At 41.3% G+C, this 23690-nt stretch overlaps 1 protein-coding gene and 1 long non-coding RNA gene across 3 annotated transcripts in view; one reads left to right on the top strand and one right to left on the bottom strand.

Annotated features, from left to right (window-relative positions):
- The window catches only part of PCSK5 (proprotein convertase subtilisin/kexin type 5), a 458329-nt gene extending 435172 nt beyond the window's left edge, over positions 1-23157 (top strand). For both annotated transcript variants that reach the window (XM_035709909.2, XM_025423285.3), the window contains 4 exons: positions 4071-4288; positions 14136-14236; positions 16187-16373; positions 20415-23157. In XM_035709909.2, the coding sequence (XP_035565802.2) occupies positions 4071-4288; positions 14136-14236; positions 16187-16373; positions 20415-20821 (913 nt within the window). In that variant the 3' untranslated portion in view covers positions 20822-23157. The remainder of the gene's footprint in view (positions 1-4070; positions 4289-14135; positions 14237-16186; positions 16374-20414) is intronic.
- Positions 8318-22052, bottom strand: LOC125752174 (uncharacterized). Its single transcript, XR_007401031.1, has 3 exons — positions 20345-22052; positions 18827-18903; positions 8318-10564 (listed from the first exon to the last, which is right to left on the bottom strand). It is a non-coding gene; the product is annotated as an uncharacterized LOC125752174 (long non-coding RNA).
- Positions 23158-23690: the final 533 nt, after the last annotated feature.

Below are 23690 nucleotides of genomic sequence, written 5' to 3'. Positions count from 1 at the left end.
TCTTTGGTTTTGGAATCAAGGTGATGCTGGCCTCATAAAACGAGTTTGGAAGTGTTCTGTCTCTTTCTATCTTTTGGAACAGCTTTAGTAGAATAGGTATTGTTTCTTCTTTAAACATTTGATAGAATTCCCCTGGGAAGCCATCTGGCCCTGGACTTTTGTGTCTTTGGAGGTTTTTGATGACTGCTTCAATTTCATCCCTGGCTATTGGCCTTTTCAGGTTTTCTATTTCTTCCTGTTCCAGTTTTGGTAATTTGTAGTTTTCCAGAAATGCGTCCATTTCTTCTAGATTGCCTAATTTATTGGCGTATAATAAACGGCTCATAATATGTTTTTAAAATCGTTTGTATTTCCTTGGTATTGGTTGTGATCTCTCCTCTTTCATTCGTGATTTTAATAATTAGATCTTTTCTCTTTTGTTTTTAATGAGGCTGGCTAATGGTTTATCTATCTTATTATTCTTTCAAAGAACCAACTCCTGGTTTTGTTGATCTGTTCTACAGTTCTTCTGTTCTCTATTTCATTGAGTTCTGCTCAAATCTTTATTAACTCTCTTCTTCTGTTGGGTGTAGGTTTTATTTGCTGTTCTTTCTCCAGTTCCTTTAGGTGCAAGGTTAACTTGTGTATTTGAGGTTTTTCCAGTTTTTTGAGGGATGCTTGTATTGTGATGTATTTCCTTCTCAGGACTGCTTTTGCTGTATCCCCAAGATTTTGAACAGTTGTATCTTCATTCTCATTAGTTTCCATGAATCTTTTTAATTCTTCTCTAATTTCCTGGTTGACCCTTTCATCTTTTAGCAGGATGGTCTTTAACCTCCACGTGTTTTTTTTATTATTATTTTATTCATGAGAGAGAGAGAAAGAGAGAGAGAGAGAGAGAGAGAGAGAGAGGCAGAGACACAGGCAAAGGGAGAAGCAGGCTCCGTGCAGTGAGCCTGATGTGGGACCCGATCCCGGGTCTCCAAGATCATATCCCGGGCCAAAGGTGGCACCAAACCACTGGGCCATCGGGGCTGTCCACGTGTTTGAATTTCTTCCAAATTTCTTCTTGTGATTGAGTTCTAGTTTCAAAGCATTATGATCTGAAAATATGCAGGGGACAATCCCAATCTTTTGGTATGGGTTAAGACCTGATTTGTGACCCAGTATGTGGTCTATTCTGGAGAAAGTTCAATGTGCACTTGAGGAGAATGTGTATTCAGTTGTGTTTGGATGTAAAGTTCTGTAAATATCTGTGAAATCCATCTGGTTTAAAGCTCTTGTTTCTTTGGAGATGTTGTGCTTAGGATATCTGTCATTTGTAGAAAGTGTCGTGTTAAAGTCTCCCAGTATAAGTGTATTATTATTGAAATATGTCTTAACTTTGGTTATTAATTGATTGATATACTTGGCAGCTCCCACATTGGGGACATAAATATTCTTGATTGTTAGGTCCTCTTGTTGGATAGATCCTTTAAGTATGATATAGTGTCCCTCTTCATCTCTTACTACAGTCTTTTGGGTAAACTTCAATTTATCTGATATGAGGATTGCTACCCCTGCTTTCTTTTGAGGACCATTTGAATGGTAAATGGTTCTCCAACCTTTTATTTTCGGGCTGTAGTTGTCCTTAGGTCTAAAATGAGTCTCTTATAGACAGCAAATAGACAGGTCTTGCTTTTTTATCCCGTCTGAAACTCTGCGCCTTTTGATGGGATCATTAAGCCCATTCATGTTCAGAGTTACTATTGAAAGATATGAATTTAGTGTCATCATAATACCTATTCAGTCCCTGTTTTTGTGGGTTATTTCTTTGGGCATCCTCTTTCTTTTACAGAGTTCCCCTTAATATTTCTTGCAGAGCTGGTTTGATGGTCACATATTCTTTCAGTTTCTGCTTATCTTGGAGGCTCTTTATCTCTCCTTCTATTCTGAATGAGAGCCTTGCTGGATGAAGTATTCTTGGCTGCATGTTCTTCTCATTTAGGACCTTGAATATATCCTGCCAGCCCTTTCTGGCCTGCCAGGTCTCTGTAGAGAGGTCTGCTGTTAATCTAATATTTCTCCCCATATAAATTAGGGATCTCTTGTCTCTTGATGCTTGAAGGATTTTCTCTTTATCTTTGGAATTTGCAAATTTCACTATTAGATGTCAAGGTGTTGAATGGTTTTTCTTGATTTTAGGGGGGGAAACCTCTCTATCTTCTGGATCTGAATCTGTTTCCCTCCCCAGGTTAGGGAAGTTCTCAGCTATGATTTGTTCAAATACACTTTCTGGTCCTCTGTCCCCTTTGGCGCCCTCTGAAACCCCAATTAAATGTAGATTTTTCCTTCTGAGGCTGTCATTTATTTCCCTTAACCTTTCCTCATAATCTTTTAATTATTTTTCTCTTTTTTCCTCAGCTTCCTTCCTTGCCATCAACTTGTCTTCTATGTCACTCACTCTTCCACCTCATTAACCCTTATCGTTAGGACCTCCAGTTTGGATTGCATCTCATTTAATTGATTTTTTTTAAGATTTATTTATTTATGATAGACATAGAGAGAGAGAGAGGCAGAGACACAGGAGGAGGGAGAAGCAGGCTCCATGCCGGAAGCCCGACATGGGACTTGATCCCGGGACTCCAGGATCACACCCTGGGCCAAAGGCAGGTGCTAAACTGCTGAGCCACCCAGGGATCCCCCATTTAATTGATTTTTAATTTTGGCCTGATTAGATCTAAATTCTCCAGTCATGAAGTCTCTTGAATCCTTTATGCTTTTTACCAGAGCCACCAGTAGCTTTATAACTGTGCTTCTGAATTGGCTTTCTGACATCGAACTTTAATTCAAATTCTGTAACTCTGTGGGAGACAGTACGGTTTCTGATTCTTTCTTGAGTGGTGAGTTCTCTTTCTAGTCATTTTGCTCAGTGCAGAGTGGCTAAAAACAAGTTGTACTGGAAAAAGGAAGGAAAAAAAAGAGAAAAAAGAAAAATTAAAAACAAATAAAAACAAAAAATAAGGAGGGGTATCCTCTGGTTCTATATACTGTAAATCCCTCGACTTTCCCTGGAGCTTTCTAGCGCTGCTCAGCCAAGAACTTGCTCTTCCCCTGTCCTTCCAGCTGGTCTTCGGGGGAGGGGCCGGCTGTGCTGATTCTCAGGTGTGTGCACCTGGGGGAGCTGCCCCACCCCCTGCCAGGTGCAGGGCTCAGTGGGAGCTGTTTATCCTGTGAGGCCCCTGCTCCCTGGCGGCCCCGCCCCTCCCAGGCACAGGGTGACACCAGGAGGAACAAGCACAGTGGCAGCGGCAGCTCCCCAGCCCTGGAGTCAGCTCCCGCAGGAACTCCCGCAGCCCCCAGTCCGCAGGGGCCTGGACACTCCGGGGCGGGGCGCTGACCTGCACAGCTCGGGGCCGCCTGGAGGTGGCAGGAGGTCCTCGCTGTCCTGTGCCCTCCCCGCCTCTGCCTGTCCCGGGGGGAGCGCCAGATCCTGGGCTGTGTCCCCGGTGCCCTGGGCTCCCCGGCCTGCGCCGCTGGAATCGCGCTCCCGGGGCCGTGCAGCCCCCTCTGTGGAGCCGCCGCCTGTGCTACTCCCGGGGCCCCGCCAGGCGCTGCAGCCCTTTAGGGAGCTCGGTCTGCGTGGTGCGGTGCGCTGTCCCCCAGGCGCCCCTCCTCTGTTAGTGACCCCGGGAACCTGGGGGCTCCACTGCCCCTCCTGGGATCCTGCCCAAGTTCCCTGCAGCGCCTTTCCATCCGGGAAGATTGTTAAAGTTCCTGCTTCTCCTGGCCTGGACTTTCCTGTCCTGGGAGCTCTCGCCGCCCCCCTTAGCCCGCCCCTCCCCCACTGGAGTCTTTAATTTCTTTTATTTTTTCCACCTTCCTACCTTGATAGAAGCGCGAACTCTTCTCCCTGTAGCGTTCCAGCTGTTCTCTCTTTAAATCTCAGGCCGAAGTCGTAGGTTTTCAGGATGACTTGAAAGTTATCTAGGGAAGTTGGTGGGGCCAGGTGACCCGGGGACCCTACTCCTCCGCGATCTTGCCTTCTCCCACCACACCCAACTTAAGAGCAAAGCCCCGGATTCATTCTTTGCTTCCCCCCTTGGTTTCAGGTACTACGCAGAAATCTCCACTGGACGGTGCGAGAGGTGCAGCAAGAGCTGCAAGGCATGCCAGGGCCCGGGGCCCGCCGACTGCCTGTCCTGCGATACATTTTTCTTTCTGCTCCGCTCCGAGGGAGAGTGTCACCCCACCTGCCCAGAGCATTACTACACGGAGCAAAAAACCAAGACGTGTGAGAGATGCCACCCAACCTGCGACAAATGCGAAGGTGAGGGCGTATCTGTCATTTTACATATATGAATGGAAAAATAGGATTCCTTCGCGCTTGGTCCGTCTTTTTTCATCACCTGTAGAGCTTCCTCTGGCTTGCCAATCCAGCCAGTCGCCCCCAGCATCAGCAGCATCCTCTGTCGGGCTCATCTTCTGCATCTGCCCCCCACCCTGGGCTGCCCTGCGCTATACTACTCTCTTCAGACCCTCCCATCCGCAGGCTTCATCTCCCCCAAGACGTGTTTCCCACCTGCTCTGCCCTCCTCTACTTGTTGAACTTGGAATCTGTCTAGGGAGTTTTATTTTTCTCATTTCAACAACTGCTTAAGATGTCTGTCTCCAGCTCTCCTGAGCTCCATTCTTACTTTCCTGATACGTACTTTTCTGTCCCAGAGAACTCTTCAATCAACATGTCCCAGAGTAAACACAATCTGGGCTTCCTCTGATAGTCACTCTTTCTGTCAATGGACCTGCTCTCCAACACTTACATAGTAAGTGCTCATTAAGTGTTTGCTGAATGAATGAATGAATGAATGAACCCGAGATAAACAAATCCCAAAGTCTTTTTTTACAGATTGGAAATTTTTCAGTTATTAGATCTCCAAATGTTGCTTTTCCACACTTTCCTCTATTCTCCTTTGCTGGAATTCCTTATTTAACATTACTCAGACTTTCCTGATCTCTAGGTCTCCTACATGCTGTTTTGTTTTTATTTCTTTCACTCTCTATAGTTTATACTAGGTTAATTCTTCAGTGCTTTATTCCATTTCTCCAGTTTGTTCTCTGTGTTTAAAGTTCAGCCCATCTATCATTTTAGTTTTATTTAAATGATTTACTTTTAAATTATTTCTTTTTATATCCATATCTTTTTGTTTCACATCTTCCCATTTGTGTTTCCTTATTTATCATTTCTTTATAGATATCATGACTTCATTTATTCTTTGAATACCTTCAACATACTGATTTTTAAAACTTTGTCAAATTTCTCTATAAAATTGAGGGATACCTGGTGGCTCAGTCAGTTAAGCATCTGCCTTCTGCTCAGGGCATGATCCCAGGGCCCTGGGGTTGAGACTGCTCAGTGGGGAGTCTGCTTGTCCTTCTCCCTCTGCCCCTCACCCCTGCTTGTGCTCTCTCTTGCGTGCATTCTGCGCTCTCTTGCGTGCATTCTGCTCTCTCTTAAATAAATAGAAATATTTTTTTAATTCTCTATAAAATTGGTATTTTTTAAAGTAAATTCATGTTCTAATTGTTGATTGTGTTTGTCATCTTAATGTTCATTTTTTCCATATACTTTGGATTTTTGGCCTTACGTTCCTTTTGAATGAGAAATTTCATCTCTCTCTCTCTCTCTCTCCCCCTTTACCCTTACTCCTGTCAGTCTAGCAGTTTTTTGGTTAACACTACCCCTGCCTCCCTCCCTGGAACGCAGTCCAGAAACAGGACATCTCAGCATTCCTGAAGGGGATACTGACAACAGTGCAGATGCCATCAGCAATGCAACTGGCAGTCCCTCTCTTTACTTTGTAGTATCACTGCCTTATTTCAAACTCATATCTCCCCTTACTTGAGTTATTCACCAATCTCTAGTTGGTCTTCTTGCTTCCAGTATTAGCCATTCTATAACCAACTAGTCCTCCATTATGTTCTCAGATTGATCCTTCTATGTGACAAAAAAACATAATAATATTTCTCTGCTTAAAAATGACTTTCCAATGGGCCCTAAGTGGCTCAGTTGGTTAAGCATCCAACTCTTGGTTTTGGCTCAGGATCTGATCTCAGGGTCCCAAGATTAAGCCCAACATCAAGCTCCACACTCAGTACAGAGTCTGCTTATCTCTCCCTCTGCTCCTCCCCCATGCTTGTTTAAATTCTCTTTCTCAAATAAATGATAAAACTTTAAAAAAAAAAAGTGACTCTCCATTGATTTTTGGATAGAATCTTAGTAACTCTGCATATGAGGTTCTTCATCTAGGACTCACCTCACCCCTCACCACTTCCTCCACCACCTTCTATAACCAGGTATAATCAGTTACTGCAAATTTGAGCAAACCTTGCCCTTTCTCCTTCCTGAATACTTTCTCCAGCCTGATTTGCCTGGCTACCTCTTTCTAATCCATTAGTCAGCATTTCCTCTACAAAACCTTCCTTAATCCCTCTGTTCTGTGTTCCTTTAGTACTCTGCATTCATTAATCTACTTATGTATTCAACAAATCTTTACTTTACAGTATGGCCCAGACAATGATTCAGCTGTGAACAAGGCAGTCAGGTCTCTGGAGTCCAGAGGGCATATTTTATGTTATTTATTCTTTATCTCTCTCTGTGTGTCTAAACTGAGGTCCTCAAAGGCACAAATTAATATGTCTCACTTACCTTTGTGTCTCTAGCACTTAGCACAGACATAGGGGTAGGCAGTGGTGGCAGCCAGTGGCGCCAAGGACACCTTCAGGAAACAGTGGTGGTGCCGAGTGGGGAGCTCCGGCTGGGCTAAGACAGCAGTTACCACAGTCCAAGACACATCTAGGATGGTGGCGTTCTGTCTTCTGTCAGCCTCTGTCTCAGGCCCATCATGAAGGTGACCATCAACATGGCCCTCCACAGCTGAAGCAGCCAAGGAAGTGCTGAAAAGACTTACGACCATGGTGCACGATCACTAGGTCTCCACCCTGCAGATTTCTATGAGCACCATGGACTTCATCCACTTGGAAGGCAAGGTAGACAAGAATCTGGTCACCTCTTTCCTGGCCTGCCTCCATGGCAAGGTCATTAAGCTTAGTGACTTCCTCCAAGTCAAGGTGCATGCCGCCAAGTTCAAAATCAATTTCCTCACATGCCAGAGAACTCTTTCTTCCATGACACAAAGGATGAGGATGAAATGCTACCCAGAGAGAGGCCAGGCATCTGTCACTTGGAGGGGGCTGCCCTGCAAATTATTTGCCCTGAGGAGTCAGCTCAGCAAGTTGGTCATGGTCAAAGTGCTTGATAAGTCAGGGGAAATATGGAACATGGACATCCCCATGCTGGATCCCCAATGGGAGGAGACGACAGGCCAGAACTTCCACACCTCCAATTTCGGGAACACTTGAACTTCCAAGCCAAGGTTGCATACTGCAAGTACATACATGGGCTTCATCCAAGCCCTGAGTGCCCTGTGCCACCGAAGGTCGTGTAGAAAGGCAAGGAGTGCCAGGCCACTGCCACTACATAAGGTTTCTCTTGATTCTGGGCACCTGGGTGGCTCAGCCAGTTAAGTGTCTGCCTTCAGCTCAGGTAGGGTGCTGGGATTGAGCCCCTTTGGGCTCCCTGCTCCGTGGAGAGTCTGTTTCTCCCTCTCCTTCTGCCTTCCTCCCCTCCCGCTCATGTTCTCTATCTCAAATAAATACATAAAATCTTAAAAAAAAAAAAAAAAAAAGTTTCTCTGACTCCAGACACCTGAGTGATGCCTCACTGAGGAAATAACAGCTTGAGAGGCTTCAGGAGCTGGAACAGCCAAGAAGATAAAAGCACCAAGAGGAGGAGCAGAGAACAGAGCCAAGGAAAAGAAAAAAACAGGAAGAATTGGAGAGAGAAAGAAAAAGAGAGGAGGAGCTTCCCAAGAAGGAACAGAAGCAGAGGGGCCGTGAATTCTTTCCGAATCAGAAAAAGCCCAAGAAGTTACAAGCAGAAGAGCAGAAAAAGCTACAAGAGGAAGTGATGCTGGAAGAGTAGGAGCTGCTGCTCAGAGGAACCTGAGTCCATGGGGTTCCTTGCAGGGCTGCTGGGCTGAGCCAGGACACCTGCCCGCAAGGCGTGGTTGGTCTTGGTCTTGATATTTAGCTCCAGAACCACCTGTTCCTGCTTGGGGCTGCCACCTGTGCAGTTTCTCTGAACCATGGAGTCAGTGTCACGACCCACCTCCCCACTTTCCTCGGCTGGTTATAACCATAACAAAAAAAAATAAGTCTAAATACCAAGAAGGAAAAAAAAGCTGGAGAGAGTCCTCAATATTTTTTTATTATTTTAGAAGACTATCAGTGACATAAACATTATATTATTCTTAGCTGCAAAATGCTCAGACTAGTGGACAATGTAAACTAGCCTGGGAGTGGTCACACACTATTCATACCAGCCCTAGAATTTCTTCTGAGTAACTCCCAACATGGTGTACCAGCACCATCCAACTAAAACATAATACAAACCATACACACATTTAAGTCTTTTCCAGTGGTCACATTTTAAAGAACAAAAATAAGTAAAATAAATTTTATAATATATGTATTTAGGCAATATATCCACAAAATAATCATTTGAACCTGTAATCAACCTAAAAACTAAGAATTTTTTTAAAGATTTTATTTATTTATTCATGAGAGATGCAGAGAGAGGCAGAGACATAGGCAGAGGGAGAAGCAGGCGCTTCAAGGGGAGCCCGATGTGGGACTCAATCCCTGGACCGAGGAGCCGGGATCACACCCTGAGCCAAAGGCAGACACTCAACCACTGAGCCACCGGGCGTCCCAAAGCTGAGAGTTTTTTTTATACAAAATCTTTGAAATCCGATGTTTATTTTACATGTACAGCACAACTCAAGCTGTACTAGCCACATTTCCAAGGCTCAGTAGCCACACGTGGCTGGTGGCTCCTGCACTGGACAGCACATGTGTAATTTAGAGTAATGGTTTCAGATGGCATTTTAGCAGTGGTCCTTCTTCTTCAGGTGAAACCTTAAGCTGAATGCTATTGTGTAAACTGACCAGAGCAGGGCAGCCCAGATTGGAGCGTGGAGCACAGTTGGAATCTCAAGAGCCCCACTTCAAATCTGCTCATGGGCGCCGCCCCCCCCATACCACTTACAGGCAGTCCTTGAGACAAGTCCACAAAAACTCTGCCATACAGTGGCTCCCACCCTCCCCTATCTGCAGTTGACTCCAATCTTTGAAAAAGGGCCTTCTGAAAAATCTTGCATTAAGTAACCATTCATTTGTGTTGTCTTCTTTTTATTCCAGGGGCACCTATTGTTGCTGCTCAAAATTTCTAACCAGAATAAGATAAATGAGAGAATACATTGAATGGGGGGTTGGAGTGGGCGTGGGGTAAGAGGGTGGTGGAAAGTTGGCATTATCACTGGCCATATCATAGTAAATACGGTATTGGCTTTCCATTAGATTTTTTTTTTATATCATCATTACTAGACGTGTGGGGCCTTTATTCTAACTAGGATTGCCAGATAAAACACTCTGCTTTGATGTGCTAAATCTGACAACCCTAATCCCAATGCCCTAGGGCAGTGCAGTGGGCTGGAGCCCTTGAGTTTTTAATTAAGACCAGGCAACCATCATTAGGTAAATTAGTGTCTCAACCTCAGCCGGTCAAAACAGAACACTAGCTTTATAAGATTTTTTTTTTTGCAGGGATTATAGAAATTATTAGTGATCTTGTCAGCACAGTTTGAAAAACTATAAATTTCTTTAAGTAGGTTTGAGATTTCCTTGGTGGATTAAGGGAATTCTGAGGATTCTCAGTCCCAGAAGCTCATCAACAAATGCAGACAATGAAATACTATTCAGTGCTAAAAAGAGAAAAAGAAAGCTAAAACATTAGCTGTCATATTAAGAAATGAGGATGCACAAAATTTCCAGGAGAAAATTTAGCAAGCTAAATAAGCAATTTACCAACTAGATTTATTTCATTCACATTTGACTGTCCAATGGTAATAATAATAATAATAATAATAATAATAATAATAATAGGGCAGCCCTGGTGGCTCAGTGGTTTAGCGCTGCCTGCAGCCCAGGGTGTGATCCTGGAGACCCAGGATCAAGTCCCACGTCGGGCTCCCTGCATGGAGCCTGCTTCTCTCTCTGCCTGTGTCTCTGCCTCTCTCTCTCTTTCTCTGTCTCTCATGAATAAATAAATAAAATCTTTTAAGAAAAAAAAAATTAATAAATATGTCAAAGCACTGAACAGGTCAGGGTGGGGATAAAGCCAAATATTACCTTTGTATGCAGTTGGTTCCTCCATAATTAGCTCATTCCTTACCTTTACACATTTAACTTTTTATTTATCCTCCTCACAAAACTGTTTGAAATAAAAATCAAAGCTGGTAGCCAAAACCTCCTATGTCTTTCCAGCTTCCTCTTCCTGTGTGGATGACACCATGGATGTCCCCAGGGGTTGTTCTGCAGCGCTGAACTCATCCCGCAGGGGTTAGTTCCAGGAAAAACTGATAGTTGAATTCTCAATTCTGAGGAAATTTCAAAACAATCTTTTTAGGTCGCACAGTTCTTGCAGATCCTTAGAAGCAATGATAAACATAGGTTGTTAAACTTGGAATAGAAAACATTCTGAAAATTAACAAACTGCCTTTAGCAAAAGGATCTGTACCCTCTACAGATTTTGCAATAAGTCAATATAGGACATGTAACTGGTGACATGTAGGGCCTTTGGGGATCACTCAGGATATAAGCTTCTATGAATTGCTGCTGGTCTTCTGTAAAATAGAAGCAATCTTAAGACACAAATACTGTGACCTAATCTTTTTACTACTTTTTTCTGATTTTTTTCTACTCTGTATTTTTCTTCATTAAAAAAAAAAAATCTTTTGTATTTAAAAAAATTGAAATAAGACACCTAAGCTATATTTCAGAAGAATGTAGGTTAGGAAAAGGAAAGAAGGAAGAAAGAAGGAGGGGAAGATTGATTCTTTTATCAAAAACCACAATATGTTCTAGAACATGTAAGAATTTCTCTATGAAGCTAGAGGTAAGATAAAAATAGAATGATTTTCTCGGATTTCAAACTATACTATACATCTATAATAATCAAAATGGTATGGTACTGGCACAATAATAGACACATAGATTAATGGAACCTCGAAATAAACTGATGCTTACATAGTTAATCTGTAACAAAGGAGGCAAGAATATTCAGTGGGGAAGAGAGAGTGTCTTCGACAAATGGGTTGGGAAAAACTGGACAGACACGTGCCAAAGAGTGAAACTGGACTACTTTCTTACACTCTACACAAAAATAACTCGAAATGGCTTACAGGCTTAAAGGTAAGATCTGAAACCATAAAACTCCTAAAAGAAAACACAGAGGAAACTCTTGAACATCACAATATTTATCAGCAACATTTATTAGCAGTATTTTTCTGGATCTGTCTTCTCAGGGAAGGGGAACAAAAGCAAAAAAATAAATAATTGGAACTACATCAAACTAAAAAGCTTTTGCACAGCAAAGGAAACGATCAACAAAACAAAAGGACAACCTACTGAATGGAAGAAGATACTTGCAAATGATATATCTGATAAGGGGTTAACATCCAAAATATATAAAGAACTCATACAACTTAACAAAAAGATAATCTGATAGCAAAATGGTCAGAGATCTGGAATACATATTTTTCTGAAGAAGACATACAGATGGCCTGTAGTCACGTGAAAAGATATTCAACGTTATTACTCATCAAGAAAATGCAAATCAAAGCCACAATGAGAAATCTACCTTAGACTGGTCAGAATGACTAGTACCAAAGAGGCTAAGTAATGTCAGGTATTGGTGAGGATGTAGAGAAAGGGGAGCCCTTGTGCACGATTAGTAGGAATGTTTCATGTTCTACTATGGAAAACAGTATGGAGATTTGCCAAAAAATAAAAAATTGAAATACCAAAGGATGCATTATTTTCACTTCTGGGTATTTATCTGAAGAAAATGCACACACTAATGTAAAAAGATATATGCATTTTAAGTTTACAGCAGCATTCTACAATAGCCAAATTATGGAAGCAACCCAAGTGTCCATCAATAGATGAATGGCTAAAGAAGATGTGGTATATTTATACAATGGAATGTTACTTAACCGTAAAAAGGAATGAAATCTTGTCATTCACAACAACATGGATGGACCTAGAGGGTACTATGTTAAGTGAAATAAGTCAGACAGGGAAAGACCAATATCCCATGATTTCACTTTATGTGGAATCTAAAAAAAAAAAAAAAAGATAAATGAACAAATAAGTATACATAATTACAGAGAACAAACAGGTGGTTGCCAGAGGGCAGCGGGGTGGGAGGAGGAGTACAATAGTGAAGTGCATTAGGAGGTATAAACTTCCAGTTATAAAATAAGTAGGTCACAGAGATGGAAAGTACAACATGGGGAATATAGTCAATAATATTGTAATATTATTGTATATTATTTGTGTGGTGACAGATGGTAACAATACTTAGCATGGTGGGCACTTCGTAATGTACATAATTGTTGAATCACTGTTGTATAGCTGAGACTAATATAATATTGTATGTCAACTACACTTTGATTTAAAACTTAAAAATAATAAAATGGCTTTATTATAAAATTTGTATCACTACAAGCAGCTCCCAATCTAAAAAGCAATTGGATAATAAAGGTTTATTCTCTAAACTGTTGTTCAGAGCTCAGAATTTTTCTTCCATAGGAACATCATAAATGATTGAGCTCAGAGATTAGACATGAAAAGTTGATTTAACTCCATAGTGATTGTGAAGGTCAAGATTCCTGGATCTACTTCAAATGCAACTAACAACTCTGTGCGATATTCTTCTGATGGGAAAACCTATATCAAGTTCCAACTCACAATACCAGACACACTCCATGCCCCCCGTCTATCTCCCTGCTCATTTTGAAATTCTCAGCAAAAACACCAGGACCTTCCTAATGGAATGGTTGAGAATTCAGGTCTCCTGTCTCAAAACCCTTTCTAGAAGTTATCCCTTAATATCTGGGCAAAAGGTAATGCTTGGGTCAATCATTCTTGTGGTCTCTCAATTAGGAGTAGGATATTAGCACCACAAACACAGAGCCTGTAGATTCAGACCTCCTCTATATAATGGGTCATAAGATGTTAAGGCAGATAGTATGATTGAAAGAGCATTGGACTGTGGGTCAACAAATCTGAATTTGATTCTTGACCATTACCTATGTAACCTTAAATGGATAACTTGACATATCTGGGCCTTATTTTTCATTTATTTAAAAAAAATAATAGGGGAACCTGAGTGGCTCAGTCAGGTAAGCATCTGATTCTTGATTTCAGCTCAGGTGGTCTTAGGGTTGTGAGTTCGAGCACTGTGTGGGGCTCCACACTGGGCGTGGATCCTGCTTGAGGTTCTTTCTCTCCCTCTCCCTTTGCCCCTCCCCACCTCTCTACCTCTAAATAAATAAATAAATAAATAAATAAATAAATAAATAAATAATAATAGCATTCCAATTTTTGAAAAGAAAGTTTCTAGCTTTCAAGAGAATTTCAAAGGAATCTGTCACCACAACCACCACCCTCCCCAAATTAAGAACAACTGGACAAACTGATCTGCTAAATATTCTTAGCCCTGGCATTTTAAATTCTAAGTCTGGTATTTCCTTTTTTTTTTTTTTTTTTTTTTAAGTCTGGTATTTCTTAGTTAGAGACTGCCTAACCATGATTTTCTCACCGAATGAGTATTGGGACCCTCCAAATCATCTGGTATCATTCTCTTCCTCTATATTAGTAAAACAATAAGCAGAATGACAAAAGTTTTATAAGCTTTCCACATGATTTCTCATTTTCTGAAAATCTTTCTTTTTGCTGTCATAAAAGATCTATTCCTTCCAAACACTCAATTTCCAAATGGGAGTTTACATTGATTGACTAATTGGATAATTTCTAGGTCTTCACTCGGTGTCCTGGAGACTTCCCCCTCCCCCATCTCCTCAATCAATTCATCCTTCTACTTCAATTTTCTTGACATAGTCCTTGCTCCTAAGAGTTTTGAACCCAAGACAGAGGTTGAAATCTAAGGTCAGCCCTCATAATTTAGAATCTTTTTCTTTCTTTCTTTCTTTCAGGAAAAGGAGCATGGAATTGCTTATCCTGCGTGTGGAGTTACCACCTAATGGGAGGAATCTGTGCCTCAGACTGTCTGGTGGGGGAATACAGAGTGGGAAAGGTACAGAAAGCTGGACATGGTGTGCCTTCCTCTACTTCTGCAGAGGCATGGGAGCTAGTTTTGGCCTGTCATTCTGGGCAAAGTCAAAAAGTCCTAAAATTCCTACACTTGCTCTAGTTTTATAATCTTCTACCTCTGCATCATGGAATAATTGTGCTACCCACCAGTGGCCTCAATTTCAGTCAAAGGAAGTGAGATGACCTGAGATAAATAATGGAGAAATTAGATAAAAAGGACCTCAGATTTACCTTTACATTCATTGCTCATGACCTTAGAAGTCCTGTTAGGAACACCACATCAGAATTAAGAAGTTTTGGAGTGCCTGGGGGCTCAGTGGGTTAAGCATCCAACTCTTCATTTCTGCTCAGATTATGATCTCAGGGTCTTGGGATTGAGCCCATGTCAGGCTCTGTGCTCAGCATGGAGTTTGCTTGAGATTCTCTCTCTCTCTTCCTTTGCCCTCCCCCCACTCAAGCTTGCTCTCTCTCTCTCTCTCTCTCTTGCTTTCTCTCTCTTTCAAATAAATAAATTGAAGAAGAAGAAGAAGAAGAAGAAGAAGAAGAAGAAGAAGAAGAAGAAGAAGAAGAAGAAAGAAGAAATATCTTCTCTCCTACCCCTCTGCTGTCTGACCTGAAATGCCTGAATAATGTCAGAACTACACAACTGCTGTTGGTCTTTCATTTCCTGCCCCCCTGCATGGTGTACTAAGAGAGATATTGTTTCATTTCCTTGCCTAGAAACCATGGATATTCTGAGTTCACTAACTTCTTGTGTTTCCAAACTTTAGAAATTAAGTAAATCTCGCCATGGTGAAATTAACATGATCCAACATATTCACATTAGGAGCTCTCATTAAATCCTTACACTTTGGAGAAACTGAGGATCAGAAAGATTAAATAATTGCTAAAGATCACATGAGTAGTAAGTAACAAAGCTGGGATTGAAACCAGGGGGCCTGGTGGCTAATCCAGGATTTGGTAAAATAATTACAGCTGAGAAAGCACTTTATCAGCACCCGAAATATGCCAAAGTGCTCAACAAAGGCAATTTCCATTCCTTCCTTTTCTACCATACCATCCTTCCAAAGCACAGAAGTAAAATAGGAAGATATCTTCCCTTATCTACATTTTTAGCACCACCGAAGGAGCAATTTGTCAGATAGGAAGCCACTTTCTCCTTCTCTCTCAACTATTGTCACTGAGATTTCACTGTTTCAGATGAACAGTCACAAATATTATAATGAGGCAGGGCCATAAGAATCTAATAACCACAGAGGCAAATCAGCTTAACGTACATGAGTGAAGGGTGTCGGGTCAAAGAAAAATCCCAGCACTGGCTTGATAAAAAGTCGAATTTGAAAAAAAAAAAAAAAAAGTCGAATTTGAGTGTCATCTATGTTGGTGACATCAGAGCTAGTGCTGAGGACTCAATCAACCAGGAGAGCACAAAAAGAGGGCCACTGCGGTTCAGCTGTCTGTGATGCTGCCATGTGGGAGTGATGACAGTGTTGACAGTGTAATTTTTAAAGAGAAACTAGGAACTGATTTACAAGTGAAATACTCTAATTTTGAAATGTGGGCAATGAATCAAAAGTTTTTTAAACTGTGAAGGTCAATTTAGTATGAGCCAGACAAAACTTGTTCTTGACCAGATACAGCACATGAGCTGTCAGTTTGTAACTTAAGCTATTCTAGAAGCCTGTTCTCCCACTCTTGTTACCAGTGGATCTCAGATGGAAAGAGCCATCAACGGTTTCCTTCAAGTGAGAACAGTTGGGTCTGTGTTTCATTCTCAACAGTTAAAATGGACCCAGAACAAGCTCTCTTTCTACTATCCCCCACATGCCTCTCTCCCTCCCTCATGGGGCCAAGATGGAACTCGCACCAGGGAACTCCAGTGCCTTGTTAATTGATCCACACTCAAAAAGAATCTCCTGATTGTTCTTAACAGGGGGACAATTTTACCTGTGAAAAATGCCACGAAAGCTGCGTGGAATGCAAGGGACCTGGAACCAAAAACTGCACCGTGTGCCCCGCCAGCCTGCTGCTGCTAATGGACGATGGCCGTTGCCTACAATGCTGTAATGTCTCTGATCCCTCCCACACCCAGGAGTGCTGTGACTGCCGGGACACCACAGGTGAGGGGAGTTGAAGAGCAGGCTGCAGAGGAAGGGCCTCTCTTCTGTAAGGGGATGAGAGCAGAGGGGAGAGGAGGATGGAAAGCTCTGGAGAATAAATAGAGCTACCTTTTTATGGAGTGCCTGCAATGTGTTTACTGTACCTAGAGTTTTCTGTCCATCAATTCATCTAAGCAATTTTTTTTTATTTTTAATTTTTTTAAATGTATTTATTTGAGAAAGAGTGTGTGGGAGCACAAGCAGGGAGGAAGGCCAGAGAGAGAGGGAGAGAATCTTCAAGCAGACTCCCCACTGAGCCTGGAACCCAACTCAAGGCTTGATCCCAGGACCCAGAGATCACGACCCGAACTGAAATCAAGAGTCAACAGCTTAACCAACTAAGCAACACAGGTGTCCCAAGTAGATTTTTTTAAAATGGTCTCTAATCACATGCTCTACCTGCTGAGCCAGCCAGGTGCCCCTGTAAGTAGATATTATTAATACCGTTTTTCAGATGAGGAGACCAAGGCTCTAAGGGTTTGATTAACATACTCCAGTCCATTGCAATGTTAAGGGCTCATCTGGAATTAGAATATAGGCCCTTTGGACTACAAAGCCTGCATTCTTTCCACTGCTGTGCTACCTCTAAAATAAGAACTCAAGTTCATCTAGAATCTCATTTTTTTAATTAAAGATTTTATTTATTTATTTTAGAGAGAGAGAGAGAGAGAGAGGGCAAGTGAGCAAGCAGGGGGAGGGGCAGAGGGAGAAGGAGAATCTCAAGCAGATTCCCCACTGAGCGTGGAGCTGGACTCAGGGCTCCATCTCACAACCCTGAGATCATGACCTCAGCTGAAACCAAGAGTTGGACACTTAACCAACTGAGCCACCCAAGTGCCCCCAGAATCTCATCTTTATAAATTCACTTTCTTCTTTTTATCCTTCCCTCCTGGGGAAATAAAGGAAAAGAATTATCAAAAAAGCTGATACCAATATTACCTTGATTCTTCTGTAGACTCATTCTATGGAAGTTAGCCAAAATCTAAGGCTCCTCTTAGAGACTTAAGGTATTTTTAAAATGAACTTTCGTCAAAGCTAGAAAGAAACAAAACCCCTTTTACCAATTCCCAGGCCCCCAGCTGTCTCCTACCTCCAACTCCATCCATATGCATATGGGTACTTGGTCTTCATAGGCCACAAACTCAGAAAGATCCCAAATGGGGTGATTCCCTCTTAAAAGTATATATGTATATTTTTAAGATATATATATATATATATATATATATATATATATATGTTTATAGATATATATTATCTATACTTATAGATAGATTATACATATATATTATATATTTTAAGAGATATATATGATTAATATATTTTTTATTTATATATTTTTTTTTCTTAAAATATATTCTCCAGTCCAAAAGCAGATCATTTCTCTGGGGTTCAGATGTATCATGGCCTGACAAAGAGACATCATATTAATGTGAGCCTGTCCATAAGTGAAGTAAATCTCAGACCCATAGCTGGTACTAGTCATTTTTAATTTTTAGTGGCCTTTTATATTAAATTCTAAAGATTATATTTCCAAAAACTGATTATTTCCTTCTTTTAGCTTTTCTACCCCTGCAAACAGCTGGTTTCCCCAGCCCCTCATACATATCCACCTTCAGGGTATGATTGCCTGATATCCACACTATGTCAGCTAAGAATAATAACCCTCATTACATCAATGGCTTTAAATGAAACCAGAAGTGTGTGCACATTGGGTGCAGAGTTTCTTCAGAAACGTTCCAACTAAGAACTATTTACTCAGCTTTCCTGGGCCTTCTGCAACACTTGGAGATCCACCTGGGGCAACTCTGCACAAGTCTAAATACTCTTGATTACCTGCCCATTTTTTTTACTGAGACACACTCTGCTCCTTCAAAGAAACCAGATCACAGAGTCTGACCCTAACTCTGCAGACCTAAGCCTGGAGAAGAGTAGGACATGATTGCATATGGTGCCTTAGTAATTGAAACAATCTTGAAACATATTTTATTGATTCTCCTGCCCTAGGCAGTATTTATCTCCAAGTACTGCACACAGATTGCTTATCCATCCCTCGGGCGCTTTAGTATTTCCTCCAGAGAAAAACTCTGTGCTGGTATTGCTAATGACAAAAACAATTATGATAGTGCTATTATTTTAGAAGAGGAAATTCTGCTTGATGGGCAAAAATCCCATGAGAATGAAAGTTGGGATAAAATAGGCAACTTTTTTATCACCAGCAAAAAGAGTGGGAAATACACAGTGGTGATGAATCAGATCCAATTGGCCAGTATGTAATTAGCAAAAATAATTGCCCCTAAAATAATTGGCAGCAGAATTACATCCATTAAGCTAGTATATATAACATACCTAGATTTTCATAAAAGAATCCTGGGGGCAGACCCAGGTCGTTTAGAAACCACTTACGGAAAACTTACCCTGTATTTTAACTTGTACATCCAACAGAGCCTGCTAGTTTTTTCCCTGGTGCTCTCATACTCTTTTATTCTCGCCTCTGGTGAGTTAAAGAAGAGGGGAAAAGAAGTGGGTAACTTACCCAAATCATACCACCTGAATAAATGAGTGAAAAGTAAGAAAAATGAGCTCATCACTGAACTTGTTGTTTGGTCCTTCATTCTGTGAGTTTTGGTTACTCCATGTTCTTGATCAAGGCATTGAAACAGAGACCAGTGAATGAACAACAAGGGGCAGAGCTCTCAACTTCAGAAATCTGAATTATGATAGAAGAGTCCCCTATTATTAAACTTGGTAGTTAGAATTTAAAGAAACTGACTCTCTTCCTGTCAGATTAGAGCTACAGAATGCCATGACACCAAAAACACAGTTGTCAGAATGTTTGCCCAAATGTTTCCAGTCTATAGCATGCAATTTGGATTCCTGGGTTCAAATTCTGATTGCTTCACAAACAAGTTTTTGCCTCTACCAAGTGACAAGTCACTTCCTCTCTGTGGGCCTCAGTTTCCTCAACTGTCAAGAAACAGATTGACGTAATTAATTTCTTTTTTTTTTAATTGTTTCATTGAGTGCTACCAATTTGCCCGAGTAACACAACTTGATATTTAAAACAAATCTTTGGGGGTTCCAGGGTGGCTCAGTTGGCTGGGCATCAGACTCTTGATCTCAGCTCAAGTCTTAATCTTAGGGTCATGAGTTCAAGGCTCTGTGTTGAGCCCTCCACACTGGGTGTGTGGAGCCTAATTAAAAATCAATCAACCTTATTCTCCAGTTGATTTGCCTTTTCTCTACATTCAGCTGTGAAGTCTGTTCTGCTAGTCTTTGGGTCATTTCCTGGGTTATTTACATTGATGTGGGTATTATCTAGATGTGTTGAGGTGAGCCTAGGATCCCCCTACACCACCATCTTCTCTGGAATTCTGACCTAAGTAATTTCTAAGGCCCCACACAGCTTCAAGAGTCAATGGTTTGGGGACACCTGGCTGGCTCAGTCAGCAGAGCAAGTGACTCGTGATCTTGGGATCATGATTTTGGGCTCTACATTAGGCATAGAGGCTACTTAAAAAAAAAAAAAAGTCAATGGTTTTATAAATAATCTTCTCTGCCCTTAAATATCGGACCAGGTTGAAGATACCTGGGGAGAGGGATCAGTCTTAGAGAAAGTAGGAGTTGAAACAAAAAACAGCATTTAGCAGTAACTGAAGCACGAGCCCAGATGGAATATTTTTCTTAAGAGGGAAATAGAAAAATCGATTGGTCAGATTGGAGACTTGGTGACTGACTCACAAGGTATGAGGATGAGGGGACTCTATTTCTCAAACTGACCTTCATCCTAGAAGGGTTTGTTGGTATCACCAGATGCCAACTGGGACTCTCAGGGGGGTACACAATGCAATTCTGTAGCATGGTGTGCACTCTAGGAAAATCAGAGACAGTGATTCTACCATTTTGGTTTTCAAAGAGAAAGCAAAGCTTTTTACCTCAGAAATTAATTTTCCTCATTCCATTTCTTCTCCTCCACCCTTCCCCTCTCTGCCCTTCTTCCAACAGAGGAGTGTATCCTTCAGTCAAGTGAAATAGGGCCTGCCGGTGAGCATACCAAGACTGCCCTGTTGATCACATCCTCCGTTATGCTGGTGCTTCTGCTCGGGGCAGCTGTGATTGTCTGGAAGAAATCCCGGGGCCGAGGTGAGCCCGTGGCAAAGCCCGGCTATGAGAAGCTGGCTGACCCTAATAAGTCATATGTGTCCTATAAGAGCAGTCATCATCAAAGCACCAGCTTTGAAGAGGATCAGGTGATTGAGTACAGGGACAGGGACTATGATGAAGATGATGATGATGACATCGTCTACATGGGCCAAGATGGCACTGTTTACCGGAAATTTAAGTATGGGCTGCTGGATGATGATGAGGAGGATGAGCTGGAATACGATGATGAGAGTTACTCCTACCAGTAGGCAAGAGGCCACCCCCCCCAACTCTGCCCCGTTCCACTCACAGGCATGTATGCGGGTGTTACAGTTTGGGGGTTTTATCACCACACAACAGGCTGACGTGTGGGTGTTTGTATTGGTCCCCTTAACCACAAGTCCAGCTAGAGTATGGAAGAAAGCTGAAATAATTAGTTCTTCTTTGGAGTGGCTAAACTCAACCAACCATAACTGAGAAACAAGGATAAAATTCAGAGGGATTTTTCTCAGAATAATAAATCAAAATTACAGAAAGTAAAAAAAAGTGAGATTTGTACATTTCATGAGATTAAAAAAAAAAAAGTGGACCTATTAGGGATTCTGTTTCTCAGCTATGTTGCAGAGATATTTTCTGCTTTCTGGGATTCTGATATTTCTATAAATGATTTTCTGGGGGGATAGGGAGACAAAAGAGTTGTTTGTCTCAGGAGATTTTTCTCCCCCATTAGCTATCTTTAGGCAAAGGTCAGTTCTGTTAGGACCAGCTAAAGGTTTTCCTCCTCATGCCCTTTATCACTGGCCTCCAGACTGTCCCTGGGGAGCAGAAGACACTACCTGCGCTAAGGGTGTTCACAACCTACTTGGAGATGAGGCACGAAAAGGGAGCCAGCATCAGAGCCAAGGAACTATGTGCTCCCTGGGCTCTGGCTCCTCTGTAGGAATCCACAGTCACTGTCCTAGGGCAGAGCAAGCTCAGGCAGGACAAGGGAGCAGCAAGCCAGTAGGACAGGAATCATTACATTCCCAAGAATTGCAGCATTACACTCTCATGATTTTTGTGGTCGGAAACACCAGCTAAGACATTAAGTAATAAAAGAAAAATGGTAGTGTTAACCCAACATAAAATGGGATAAAATGACGAGAACTACATCCACTCCGAAAAAAAAAGTTTTTAGCTACCAAATCAAAAAGCTTTCGACAGCCTGTCACAGACTGAGAGCTCCCTGAGAGACGTGCAAACAACTTGTTAATATTAAGAGGATCCTTATAGAAAAAGTTGGAACGGATTCTCTAACGTGGGAAATCCCAACGTCCTGCTTATGAGCCTAATCCAGCCGCCCACTGGCCTTCCAGCACTCTCTACCACTCTGATCCATTTCTAGACATTCTAGGCTCTCCTTGGTCCACTCTCCTGTCAAGTACATGCTTGGATTTGTGCACTGGGCCATTGTGTGAAATTATATACTCAGGATTTTGCAGATTTTCTTATCCAAGCAGAAGTTACAGGCAGTCCTGTGAAGGGATCACGAAAAATGACATTTTCAGATGACAATGCTGCTCATTAAAAAATTTGTCACACACCTCCTATGTAATAGATATCGAGCTACATAATTCCTTTAAGATGAAAATCACCCCACTTAATACCATGACTGCATGAGTTTAGCACCATTACTATCCTGTTTTTATAGGAAACCTAAGACTTTTGAGAGAGTAAGTAAATAGCCCGAGGTCACAGAAAGCTAATCAAGATTCAAGGAAAAAGAATGACCCTGAAGTGCATAGTCTTAGTAGCTATACTATACTGGCATAAAATAAGAAGCAACCTAAATGTAGTAAAAGAGTGTATATTATCTTATTTCATGATATAGCAACAATTTTACCCTTACTAAATTCATGCATTCTCCTTTTCTTTTAATATAACGTATCACTGATGCAGAAAATCTCTGTGAAGAAGCCTTCCATGTACTGAGGCCTCAGTGTTTCTTTAGGGGAATTCTCTTAAAACAAAGGTTGGCAAACTTTTCTCTCGAAAGGGCCAGATAGTAAATACTTTAGGCTTTGCACAACCATCAACTCCGCCATGTGGCACAAAGGCAGCCAATCCAGAACAAATAATGGGCTGTGTTCCAATTAAACTTATTTAGGGGCACTGAAATTTGGATTTAAGGTAATTTTCACATATCATGAAATATTGTTGTTCTTTTGATATTTTTTTGTCTTCCAGCACTTAAAAATGTAAAACCATTCTTAGCTTAGGGGAGTCCAAAAACAGGTAATGGGCCAGACTGGCTAACAGACGTAGCCTGCCGACCTCGTCTTAAAAAATATATAAATGAATATCTGCCGACCTCATCTTAAAATATATATATATACATTCTCAAGAGTCCATGTGTTTTTATACACATATGATATACTTCCAGCATTTTTGATCATTTAAAATCATCTCTTCAAAATCTATCTGAAGTTCTAATAGTTCTCTTTTCAATCCTTAGAAGTTAAAAATAGGTGTAAGATAGCCATCGTATCAATGGAAGCCTTTCTTATCCTTTGCTGTAAAATTACAGATTTATAGTCTATGCAAAAGAGTAATTTTGTTCAATTTTGTTCTGTGTTGTTCTTCTTCCCTGATTAATTCTAAATCCCTGATAGACTGAGTTGGACCATTTCTTTGTGCAGCCTGGAAATTGTTTCCCAAGGGAAAAAAAAAATCTGTGTTTATGAAACTCAGGTAAAGATTAAATGAGGTTGAGATAACCATGAATACAAAGAAAAATTGTGTTGTTACCTTATGTGAGCCTGGTAAAAAGGCTAGTATTGTGTGTTGGTACTGTCTGACATCTTTCCTTCTTTGTTCTTGATCATGCCACGTTATCTTCAGACTTCTTTTGCATACTATGTGAACAACTGTCTAAAGAGATAAATACGCGGTTGGAAAACAAAGTCACTTTTTGGTTTTCTGTTTGCAAATAATTTGGAAATATTAAGAGGATCTTATAGACTGGAAATGCACCAAGAGGCTGAGCAAGGGCTTGGAAGGTTCCAGTTCATATAAAGCAATTTTAAAATTGGAAACAAAATTAAATCAAGACCAGATAATGGAATGGGGACTGGCTTATTAACAGCTTATTTCAGAGCA

The sequence above is a fragment of the Canis lupus genome, chromosome 1 (genome assembly GCF_003254725.2).
Source record: "Canis lupus dingo isolate Sandy chromosome 1, ASM325472v2, whole genome shotgun sequence".
NCBI classification, from domain to species: Eukaryota; Metazoa; Chordata; class Mammalia; order Carnivora; family Canidae; genus Canis; species Canis lupus.
Note: the sequence above shows the minus strand (reverse complement) of the source record. Positions and strands in the feature narration are given on the sequence as shown.